This window comes from Choristoneura fumiferana, chromosome 18 (assembly GCF_025370935.1).
Source record: "Choristoneura fumiferana chromosome 18, NRCan_CFum_1, whole genome shotgun sequence".
NCBI classification, from domain to species: Eukaryota; Metazoa; Arthropoda; class Insecta; order Lepidoptera; family Tortricidae; genus Choristoneura; species Choristoneura fumiferana.
Genome location: NC_133489.1, coordinates 1,793,149 through 1,806,068, shown reverse-complemented (window position 1 = coordinate 1,806,068; position 12,920 = coordinate 1,793,149). Strand labels below are relative to the sequence as shown.

At 37.6% G+C, this 12,920-nt stretch overlaps 1 protein-coding gene across 4 annotated transcripts in view; it reads right to left on the bottom strand.

Moving 5' to 3' along the window:
• Positions 1-4,845: 4,845 nt before the first annotated feature.
• LOC141438205 (uncharacterized) overlaps positions 4,846-12,920 on the bottom strand; it is a 166,615-nt gene continuing 158,540 nt past the window's right edge. For 3 of the 4 annotated variants that reach the window (XM_074101968.1, XM_074101970.1, XM_074101969.1), the window contains 4 exons: positions 11,958-12,077; positions 10,397-10,532; positions 9,808-9,985; positions 4,846-5,975 (listed from right to left, as the gene is read on the bottom strand). In XM_074101968.1, the coding sequence (XP_073958069.1) occupies positions 5,879-5,975; positions 9,808-9,985; positions 10,397-10,532; positions 11,958-12,077 (531 nt within the window). In that variant the 3' untranslated portion in view covers positions 4,846-5,878. Of the gene's footprint in view, positions 5,976-6,960; positions 7,008-9,807; positions 9,986-10,396; positions 10,533-11,957; positions 12,078-12,920 lie in introns of all 4 variants that reach the window. The other variant, XM_074101971.1, reaches the window with a different exon arrangement.

Sequence of the window (12,920 nt, the reverse complement as noted above, 5' to 3'; positions counted from 1 at the left end):
AAAACTGTATTGTATATTGCACCGTGTTATTTCTTATGATTTATTGTATTTAAGAATAATTATTAAAACTGTACAATTATTGTTTTCGATACTTTATTTTTTAACATAAGTAAATAATTGTAGGTACCTATTCTATTTCATTCAACTTAGTATGTTTTTCGTGTATTTTCTGTCGACTCTCACTTGTCTATTCCAATTTTGATTTACAAACAGAACTACTTTATGAGAAAAAGAAATATTCTCTAAATAAAAAATAATAATAATTAGAAATAGTCTCTGGTTTTCGTGACGTCGAACACAAGGACATCCTTATGCCTTTCATAACAGAAACAAAAAGGACATAAAACGTGTATGTATGTGTGTGTGCTACCGCTGCGGTTGGAGTATGTTTTTCGGTTGTTTTGCAAGCATATGACGAATCTTTACAGAAAATAATTGGCCTGTGCTAAGAAAAAATAATAAACTGTGCCAGAAAAACAAATTAGCCCGATAGGTTTCGCGTAGGTATTTAGCGAATAGTTAGACGTTTGGAATAACATCCAAATAAAATCCAAAATCTTAACTGTTAAGTATATAGATATGAAACTTTGCACGGGTGTTCATCATACAACGTAATAGAAACCAAAGCAATAAGTATATATCTTTATAAGTATTCGGCTTAACTTGAAATATGAAATAGAAGGATCCATCATACATAAACATTTCTGAGTGCTATAGTTATTTATTGATCAGTGTTCATAACCCTCTAGTTAGGTCACCCAGTTCGGACACGCCTTGTTATACAGTATGTTACAACCATAAATATAAGGGGTGGGCCGAATTTCGGTGAAAGGCTTCCGGATTTTAATGCCTATTAAAGTTAATGGTCATTAAGCTAACAATATTAGAGGTATGACTGTTGAGTTTTTAGTAGCAGTAAAAAAGGTTGTTTGATGTTTTTTCTTTCTGTTATGACCCTATTCGGATGAAACATTTATTTATACCATTTTTAATCTCCTTTTTGGGGTATATTTTTGGTAAAAAAAGGAAATTACTTTACTCCTTATTGACATTTAACTAAGTAAAGGATCTTATAAATCATTAAACATCATTTTCATTCTTAATATTTTGCTCACTATTCCAAACTATACAATTTAAGATTTGTTACAAACAAAGTAGCACATACTTTGTTTGTACTCCATGGAGACCAATTCTAAAAACAACTTCTTTAATAGCTATGAGTAACTCGTGATAATATGGTCAAAAATTATACTTTCAACTTTAGTAAAAACTTTTTGCTAAAGCTTTCTTTTTTAGTGTAGCAACAAAACTTTGCAGTCCGAGGGTGGCGATGTACCACCCTGTAGTTGTGATTAATCGACCAGCAAAGGTCAAAGTAATGTAAAAATTTTATAACACACTGTGTAAAGTTCATTTTGACATTTCAAGGATCTAGTCAAGTGTGAGTCAGACTCGCGCACCGAGAGTTCCATACAGTCAAGGGCAAACAAATGCATAGGTACCACACAAAATCTCAAAAAATCTGATTTATCATATTGGCACCAAATTAAGCTCATAGGTCAATGAGAATTTTAGAAATTCATCGTTTTTTTTAAAAAAGCTGATTTTTTGAAGCCCCCATTCCTTTGTCTTTCGTATATTTATTAAAACAAGAAATATCCGTTCCTACTTTTTTACTCAATGCTAGCTATAAACAATGATATCCCATTTGATAAGAATAGTTATTTGTGCAACAGAGAGCAAAGTCGTTTTTTGGTGCGAGTGTTGATTTTGAATCCCGAGTAAGCGAAGGATTCTACAATTGAATCACGAGCGACAGCGAGTGATTCTAGGTTAGAATCATGAGATCAGCGAGGGATTTCAAACACACGAGATGCAAAAAAACTTTGGTCTCGTGTGACACATACAACTTTTCACCTGAGCAGCGAGAACATTTATCATTTAAATTAAAGGTTAAAACAAAACCACATATATTTAGAAGACAAAAAATATCAAAAACTTTAAAATATAATTCGATTGTTAAGAAATAAATATAGTACCTACTTACATAATCTTATTTAAAATTTTTTGTCGAAAATGATTCATACAGTCGCCATTATATCTTTAAAAAGTCACTTAATAATGCGAGACAACGATCAAAAGTCACCGGTAAGTAGACAGGTTTCAGGTAAACGAAAAAGTATCCAGTATAAAAATAAACCTTTAAATATGATTTTATTAGGATTTTTTTTGTTTGAAACATGAATAGATATATAGATTACTTTCAAATTCATTCAATTTGACAAATACTTGATCCAACTTTAAGAGATAGGCAGTAGACGGAACGAATTTATTAAAAAAAAAACAAGAGCAGCGGCTTTCGTACAACGAGGTTGCATACTTTATTAAAAGAGTGGGAAAAATGTAACATTTCGGAAATATTTCGCCGTCATATAATTCACTATGTTTTTTAATTTCACCTCGTGTTTTTGTTCTTTAATTTGTCCTTATTATAATTAATTAATTATTGACATATTTTTAATGCTAAAGGTCAACACAGTATTTTTTTATTAGGTTGGTATAATGCTTCTTGCTTAATTAAAAAGAAAAAAAACTAAGAAAAAAGTAAAATTGAACGGGATATTCGTTCATTTATGCTCGTTTTATTTTCTAATTTAACTTTGTAGTTTTTAGTTTATATTTGAGAAGAGCACCGTACAAGCTTCGAGCAATAAGTGCTATAATAAATCCCTCTAATAATGCTCTATATACCTACTTAATATAACAGACGTTTTGTCATTTTGCGGTTGAAATATGTGTATCCGAACGTTTATTTGTTTCTTTTTAGGGCTACAGAATTTGAAAATCGAACTTATTATCGATTTGATCCTAACTCTCGTTTTTTTCCTTGAAGTGAAAGTGACAGATCAAGTCTAGTTCAATATTTGGCATTCAGTGAGTGGACCCAGCACTATACTCAGCATTTAAAAAAAATAATTAAAAAGCTACTTGTCTCACGGAGTGAGCAAAATGCGATTTTGCTCACTGATTTTTCATAGCAAAACCTGCTTGTTTGAGCTGCTGAGGTGAAAAGGTTTTTTTTATTTAGCTGTATTGGATCTCCTTCAAAAACATTTAAAACATATTTTTGTCAATTTGTATGGCTTTGGAAAAGCAAGATGCTTATAACTTCAACTGGGCTGTAAAACCTGTGTGATGGATGTCAGACTGACAGACAGACACGCTAGTGACAGCAACAGGGTTCCGTTTGTACCTTTTGGGTATGGAACCCTAACAAAGAAACTGTGAAAGGTTAACAACAACTTTGTTTGAAACAAACAAGTGAAAATCGACGGAAAAAAGTGTACTTTGTTTGATATTATCAGTAAAATTCATGTATGTAGAATGAACTTATGTAGATATTAAAAATAAAGTGTATGGAATAATATTAGCACCAGATTTTAATCTAATAAGTATATTAAGACTAAGTTATTTTTTACAGAGTTAACTTTTATAAAATAATTTCTAAAGTATTAAAGCTTCAATATTCGCTAACAATGGAAGACAGTTAATAAGCAAATTTACGTAGGTATACAAAAAAAAATAATGTCATTGGTTTAACGTTGATTGAATATTGACAATGGATTGAATTAAGACTAAATTATAAAATTGAGCAGATGACAAAATTATTTCAAAAATTTATAATTATATCAACTTATTGAAATTAACCCTTAAATTGACAAAATTGAAAGAAGTTTATAATTCAAATCTTGCAGTCCGCAAAATTCTATATAAATAACAATAACGTAGTCTTGAATCATCTGTATTTAAGAGTCTGGTTTCAGTGTATATTTTTCTTTTTAATTAAAAATTGTTTCCTGGAATTATGATTAATAATGTCAACGTTAAATATAGTTTAAGGCCAACATTTCACAATTCATCAACATTTGGTTCAAAATGCAACGATCAATTTCAATTTGAGAATGACGGAAACTCTTTCTACGTAAAGCCGTTTACAGACAAGCCCAAACTGAACAAACGACGGTGGGAGTGTTTGACCCAAATCGACTGGCCACAATGTGAACACGCCTTAACTAAACAGTCGTTAGCCTCGTAAGTCACTTAGTCTTATTTACCGACATCGAAATGGTAGGCTCTGCTTAATGTACTCGTATAAATTATGTTTTTATTGGCGATTTTTTATTTCCTTTAAGTGACACTATATTCAAGCATTTGTCTACAAAACAAAATGGTTCTGAGCATCAGAGAATTGATGACAGTCGTGCCTGTATAACTACCAATTTCTTCGTCTATTCTTGCGCAAAAAAAATCATATGACCTACCGGATTCTTTCGGTTTATTCGTCATTTTGATCATAAATAGCACGACGACGTATCTGTCAACATCGAAAATACAAACTGAGACATGGATGCACAGAAAAACCAGAAAAAGAGACCAGCGCTGGGAATCGAACCCAGGTCCTCAGCATTCCGTGCTGCGTGCTATAACCCCTACACCACCGCTGGACAGGCGTCTAGACACAAATTTCTCCAAACAACAAAACCGACCAGACGACCAGAAGGCCTAGTGGTTAGAGAACCTGACTACGAAGCTTGAGGTCCCGGGTTCGATTCCCGTGTCGGGGCTGATATTTGTATGAAAAATACGAATGTTTGTTCTCGGGTCTTGGGTGTTTAATATGTATTTAAGTATGTATCTATCTATATAATTATATTTACAATACAATACAATACAAAGACTTATTGTACACCAGACATAGTAAGCGATACAGAAACAATTATTAAATTACAAGGTGAGCAATAGGCGGCCTTATCGCTTAAGAGCGATCTCTTCCAGGCAATTTTTTATTTATCCGTTGCTTAGTACCCATAACACAAGCTTTGCTAAGCTTACTTTGGGACTAGGTCAATTGGTGTGAATTGTGCCGTGATATTTAAAAGTAACAAATCTCCAAGTAACAAATTTGGAGTTGAAATCCAAAAAACAATCATAGTATCTATCAACGGCAAACCGTCGGAACGAGTCATTTTATAGCGAGTAAATGCACAGTAAAAGTGATTTTAAATGTCATGCAAAAATACTTAAGCGTAAATGTCACTTGGGCATTTAGCATTTCAGTGTACTCATTTTTATCTTTTGTTAAGAATATGTACATGTTTACCGCGAACGCGCTTATAACTTATAACGAACAAAAAATTATAAATAGTCCTAAAAATTGACTGTCGCATAATAATCTAAATCACCATTTAAAAAACATTAACAAAAAAAAACTCCTTTTCTTATCTCTAATCCCGCCTCAAAATTTATAAAACGCAATGAAATGAAATGAATTGCGTACAGTCAAAGAAACCTTTGAGCCACTGATGTCATATTGACATTTGCCAAAGAAATCATAGCGAAATTCATTATAAAAAGGTTTCATCCAGGTACGCGATTCTATTTCCTCGACTGTCCGCGCTGATTGGATATCTCGACCGACGATCCCCCCTTCCACATGACATAGTTATACGCGAATAGCAATTTTCCAACGCCATATTGAGTGATCATACATACCCATTGATATAGCTAAATTCAATCAATGTCAGCGCTGACCATCAAGCACTAAGTCCGGGCTTATTTTAAGAACCGCAAAACATAGATCTATATGTGCAATGCACTGTTTGCAAGCCCAATTACCTCCCCCTCCTCTCTAAATACGTGGGCAAAATCATCGCCTACTGGGCAAAAACATAATCGGTACGGGGCGGTTGGTGGCAATTCTCAACTCAGTACTACAAGATAATGCAAAGAATGACCGCCTTTATTAGTCAGCAGTCACTCTGGTCACTGACGCAATAGTCACTGAGGCAATGGTCACTGATGTCAGTAGCGCAGGTTCTCAGCGAACAGCGAAGGCGGCGCGCGCAGGGCCGGGTCGCAGTGTCGGTACTATGGCTGGCTCTTCGAGTTCCTCTTTTGATTCTTCTTTGGACTCCCTTTGGAAAGGTATTTTAAAGTTGATTGTTAAAAAGTAGTAATTAAAGTGGCCATATTTTTATGAACTAAACGTCTTTATTTCGAGATCGCACGTGCAAAATAGCTACGCCAATGCAATATGTATTATGTTTTCATGCAAAATCCTACTTCCACAAAATCTTCTTTAGTATTTGTGTAAGAGTTAAGAAAATTGTTCAAATTTGACAATAGTTGTTTTTTTCCATGTCAATGCATGTGGCAGAGGTAGTACATGTTTTAGCACGAGAATATACATGTGGCGCACAGACGTAGCTGCCTTGCATGTGTGGTTGCGGAGTAGCAAGGTAGTTGCTAGTTCCTGCTATAGTTAAATACTTATTATGAATGGTTTTAAATCATTTAGCACATGCGAGAATCTTTCAAGTAGCTTTAACTACATGCGGGCTACGTGACTAATGAGTTAGAAGTAAAGCAATGTAAAGCTACTTGGGCGAATTTTAGTCAACAATTATTTGAAACAGGTGATTTCTGGGTACAAAACTTTTTTCTACGGTAGATTGAAATTTTAGGATCAGTAGAAGGAGTGTCACGCGTGGTAACTTTGCCCATAGTAAGTAGAGCAAAGTTGCACACAAAATTTGCTCAGATTCTTTTGGGCCAAAATGTGCTATCTATACCTACCTATAAAAAATACCGTTCTGACTGACTGAAAACGCATGGTTTAAACCATTGGAGCTGGTAAAATTTACATTCCGATGTATTTAGGGACTAAAGCGGGTTTTTTATTGCTCCACTAAAACAAAGCTGCGTAGCTTGATCTACTAACTGAATGAAATTGTTGGTTAAAGTTTCCAATTAAAACTTTTATGTCGAGACCCTTACCGCACAGCATTTAACTGGCCGCGCAATGAATTACAAAGACACTCAAGGATTTAAAGCGTACTCTAATCATGCTTACTAGTATTAAACTACTTATATACAGGGGGAAGCGTTACAAGCACTCACCTGGTTGAGGCGGTTAGGGTTAAGCAACATGCCGCGGCGGTCACCACCTTCGGACAAATACCACGTTAATACATCGAACCTTTGTTCATGCTGTAAAGGAACTTTGACAAAGTTGGCGGGCAAAGTTTTGACAAGACATTAAGCGGAAAGCTCTCGCAACTACCGCTTAAGTATTTCGCAGGTTAAGCCTGTAATTGATGTAGTAGAATGTCCGAAATGCTCAAAATCAACGTTATTTTACCCTTGATCGATGTCGTTACTTTGCCTATGTTCCATTGGCTGGGTTGATAGATATAGCCACCTGTTTTTTTATAAAAAAAAACATTATATTTATATAATAAGTAGTATTTTAGGAGAATGTTACCATCAATTCATTGATCACTAGCTAATAAAGTAACAAATGTGTTATTTCCCATTTGAGCTGGCTGAAAGCGTTCGGCAGACATCGTTAGAGGTAGTCTTTAAAAACCTATTATTTATATCGTGTAGGACAAACGACATGTCATAGGTTGGACATCTCTAGACATAAATACACAAGTCTACCACGATGTGACTGGCCAGAACTAACATTTTTTTTTACAAATTCCTTGCGAGTGTCACACGTTGAGGGTTTATGTGACAGACTAGTTGGTGCTAGTATAGCGACGTCCGTTTGGCAACTTTGCCATTTGCGTCACGTTTGTGATTGGTTGAAACGCTAAATGGGCCAATGAGGGCTATCGCGTATGAATTCGCCGCTAGAGGCGCTAGTGTAGCGAGAGGTCTCCAAAATGTCAAAAGTCACTGTTCTGGGTAAGCTACGCGGGTTTATTTATTAGAATAATTTTGTGAACATTTTGCAATAACTGATATTAGCTATGGCAAATATACGTTACGGGGCGATGAATGTCTGTGTTTTGAGACAGTTTTGTCTTTTGGAAACCTTTGTCTAGTCTTTTTTCCGAACAAAACGGGACTACGCAACACTGTGGCATGCCCGATATTTTATGGTAAGATTTTAAGGTATTAAATATGATTTAAATGTAAATTTTATTTTCGAGCCCCTAATAACTAACCACTATACTTCAGGCAGGACCTTAGTCTAAAAGCCCTCGTTGTAAGGAAAATTGTAACGTCTATCGGACCTCACCAGACGTCTAGCGATATTTCATCTGTCAAAAAACTTACTGACTGTTTTTTTGGTAAATACACTCAGCGGCACAAAATTTGGCCCACCCTTCATACAAAGTTACCCGTAACTGCATACATAGTATACTCGAAACATTTGCCCGATTACGGTATCGGCGATGCGTGCGGTCCGAGCGTAATTTTGACTAATTAGGTTATGGGCACAATTAGCTTTAGTTTAAATAACTTTCTAGGTTAACAATGTAGTTGATCCTTTATAAGTAAGACAAATGACTACTGATTTTACGTGAGTTTTGTTGATAAAATCATTACGTACCTATATCACATAAGGTTTTTATTATGACTTCGGATTTTGCCAGCGTATATTAAAATATTATGAACAGAAATGATCTTTTTACAAAAACAAACATGTCTTAGAGATGCGTGAAGCGCTAGTCTTCTTTGAACTGATGCCAGTTATTAAACACACGGTTAACGGTTGTCTATGTTTGTATGGCAGCACAACGAATGTTACCTTCCTTGAGAATTGGTTACTGCGGGATCGATTAATATCTTTCTGTTATTTAGCCAGCTGAATACCTAAAAATTATATTTTCATATCTTCGTGCTCTAGAAGTACGTCAACTATACTTAGATAGACTTAGGTAGCGAGAATAAAACGCATCATTTAATCCCTAGGGAGTAAATGTACTTATTAATATTCCGTTTTTTTTAAGGTACAATAAAAATTAGTAAAATTGTCTCATAAATACCTACAGAACAGGCGCGGTCAAATCCAAGCTACATCGGGAGAAATTAACTAGGTAGGTAGTACTAACTAATAAATGTATTTTCAAAGGCTAAAAGCGTACTACAGTTATGAAAATCATGCGAATTGCAGTTAAAGCGTTAAAAAATAAATGTGTATTTTCTAAACTTAAAACATAAAATTGCTAAAAATGGATCCGAAGCGGTTACGTTTCGTGTGCTCTGCCTACCTCATTTGGAATTCATACAGGCGTGATGTTGTGTGTGTGTGTGTGTGTGTGTGTGTGTGTGTGTGTGTGTGTGTGTGTATTTTGTAATTTCAAATGAGCCACTGATCCATGTAGTATGAGCACTCCAGCACGTTCACGTTCAAGAAAGTTTTAGTATTGCCAGTTGAGCTTAGTAAGATCTTCTTCTCGGAAAAAAGGCTAAAAACTAGCCCGAAGCATGACGAGTTAAACTCGATTTAAGACGAGAGGTATCCGGATGGAATTATTTGTATAAGCCGTAAAGGCTGACCAGAATTATAAAAAAAACCTCGCCATATTGCGGAAAACCAATAGAACTAATTTCTTGCACTCAATCAATTTCTTACATTCAATTCAAATGTCATCTATCTATTGCTGTCAAAGCTTAACTTTGTTTGCACGTGATATTTTGTGTTTTTCTACGTTAAAATACCGAAGATTATCCATAGCTTTGGAAGGAAATAATTCACAATGTATAAAAGTATTTGTCATAGAAAAAGTCTGAGGGATTTAAAATATTCCTTTAAATAACATCACCGACAACGTTGTCAATATGAGTGATAGGTATCGTAAAGTAAATGTAAAGAATGTTGCAATATAAAACGTAGAAGTGCTGCCATCGCGTCATTTTTTTTATATTCCTGGTCAGCCTTTACCTTTGACAATTCTAAAACAACATCATTTTCTTTCCGCACTACTTTTACTAGTATTCCATATTCCTCACCTGATCTTGATGGGCTGTCTGAGGGATAGTTCGGAGCCGGAGGTAGAGGGCGAGCGGGTCGCGGAGAGGAGGCGCGGGGGGCGCGGCGTGCGCGGGGAGCGGGGGGAGCGGCCCCGCGCGAACTCCAGCCGGTAGTTGTCTGAACGGGGACTTCCGCTGAAGGCTTCGGTTTCTTGCGCTGGGGAAGAAGGTTGGGTAAGAACTAGTTACCAGAATAGGTAGCGTCAACGGGGAAGAAGGTTGCGTAAGAACAAGTTATTAGAATAGGTAGGTAGTGCCAATAGGGAAGAAGGATGGATAAGAACCAATTACCAGAATAGGTAGTGTGGGGAAGAAGGTTGTGGAAGATCCAGTTACCAGAATAGGTAGTGCCAATGGGAAAGAAGGTTGGGTTACAACCAGTTACCAGAATAGGTAGAGCCAATTTGGCGACCGGATAGCCAAGTCGTTAGAGAACTTGATTCGAGTCCCGCGTTCGATTCCCGGTCGGAGCAGATATTTGTATGAATAACAAATGTTTGTTCTCGGGTCATCAAATATCTCTAAGCTCTCTTCTCTCTGTTTGCTTTGACAGCTGTGTCGTACGTACCAGCGTGTGCGATGGGCATCCTCGCGCAGGCGGGCGGGTGCGCGTGCGCCGGCAGCGCCGCGGCCGCGCCGCCCCAGTCGCGGTACACGCGCGCCGCGCTCTCCGTACGCCACTCTGACAGCTCTACACACCGCACCTAAAGACACCAACAAATGTTACTACTTTTCTTAGGGTTCCGTAGTCTTCCAAGGAGCCCTTATAGTCTCGCTATGTTCGTCTGCTTAGAGATTGTTAGGGGATACACTAGTTGACGCGGTTTTCATGGAGCGGGTAGAAGCCTATTTAAAAATAGTGTGAGCAGCGCTAACTGCGCCCGTCGCGTGCTTAGGATGGTACCTGCACGTGCGCCCGCGCAGTGCACCCGCGCCAGCTAGCGTAAGCCCTTAGCGCTAGAAAGCTGAAATTTTGCATGGGTACACAGGGTGGAAAAAACAGGGAGAGCTCTTAACTCCTAAACAATTTTTTTTTCATTCATTCATCCCAGCCTATATACGTCCCACTGCTGGGCACAGGCCTCCTCTCAGAACAAGAGGGCTTGGGCGATAGTTCCCACGCGGGCCCAGTGTGGATTGGGAACTTGACAGGCACCATTGAATTGCTTATTTTATCAAAGAAAATATTATAAAAAAAGAAAACTGTATTCAAAGGTTGTTCTTAAAAATGCTTGTCTCATCCGGCAATCGAACCAGCTAATAATTAAAAAATAAACTGTTTTTATTATACTAATAAATATAGTTATTGTTACTGTAACAGAGTATAATTATGTCCCTTTCTCCACGTAATGCCTGCTTACGGACTATGTATATATACTTTTGATTTTTTGTCTGTCTCCTCTATTACAGTGCCCAGTAAGGGTCATACTGAAAACCAGCGCTGCGGCTTGCTGTAGCAATACGCTGAGTATGGCCCTTTTTACTTATTTTCGCACATTGTTTATTTTGTTTTCTATCTTGGTTCCCTTATATATAAGATTGTATAAGATCTGTTTGATCTGTCTTTTCTGATCTGTTATGTATAAGGTCTGTTTTTTAACTGTATACGAGTATTTTTTTTTTTTTTTATTCGATTGGGTGGCAAACGAGCAAGTGGGTCTCCTGATGGTAAGAGATCACCACCGCCCATAGACACCTGCAACACCAGAGGGAATGCAGATGCGTTGCCAACCTAGAGGCCTAAGATGGGATACCTCAAGTGCCAGTAATTTCACCGGCTGTCTTACTCTCCACGCCGAAACACAACAGTACAAGCACTGCTGCTTCACGGCAGGATTAGCGAGCAAGATGGTGGTAGCAATGGATGTGCCGAAGTTAGGTAAATAAATTTATACTTTCTTTCTTTCAGTACTCGTACTTTATAATTTCGGTCGGAAGGTGTATTGTCTAACGCGCTGATGTCCGTTATCGCATTCCCCATCTCTTTCTACCCTCGTCTTATACCGTGTGACAGAATGTAGTGGTGAAAACGATTGTCATCTGTTTCACCACTTCTTTCTATCACACGCTGTAAGAAGCTAGAAAGATATGACCTCTGAAGACACAGTAGGTATATACGCCGAACTAACCGGAGTGGTGCTCTTGCTCCGAGCGCTGATCTCGGAGGACGCGTTGCTGTGCCGCTGGCGGTCCCGCGGCCGCTCCGGTGCCGGCGACGCGCGGCACGACCCGTCCGGCTCGTCCCGTGCCTGGAAACAGAATAGTTGGTAATTAATAGAACGTCGGTCATCGTGGTTTTTTTTTCTTTTAAGGTATCCGCAATCAGCCGAAAGACTAATCGGATTGGATGAGGGTGGTTCATGACTTGCATGGTAATAAGGCCATTGCCGTATGTATTCTTCTTTTATACAAAATTCGTATACAAAATTCAGATCTATTGTCAAGGAGACATTAATATCTAAGGCGTATTATAAAGTTTTTATCGTTTTATAAAGTATCATGGAGGACTATTTGGAAATAATTCCGATCCGCATTAGCGAACCCTTACTTCAAATAGGGAACCTACTGTGTTGTGTTAAATACTTGTGATGCATAGATATAATTTAATATTATTGTAACTCTGTTTAAAAATATACCTCGTTGAGTTTCTTGCCGGACTCTTCTCAACAGAGGTTTTCCCGAAGCGGTGGTAGATTTTTTTTGACATTCATAAAGTGCTTGTTATAGCCTAAATTGAATAAAGATATTTTGACTTTGACTGACTTTTATAACACTTGGGGTCTTTTCAGCCTCACAACGTTGTTATCAATGTGCAGCAGCTGCGCTGTCAAAGGATTAATTAGTAGGTACACGGCTAAGCGAGCAGCATGAAATTGTCTGTATCGCTCAATTTCTTCCGCAACCGGTGGCATGCCTAGGTCATCGTGGATGAATTGGTTCCTAGTTTCCAGCTTATTCTACAAAGGGCCTACGCTTGCTGACGCGGTTTGCAGCTAACTGCCCGTGTCGCGTGCGTAAGATTGTACCTGCGCCCGCGCCCGCAGGCGTGCGCCCGCGCCAGCTAGCGTTAGACCTTACTCTATAATGATACC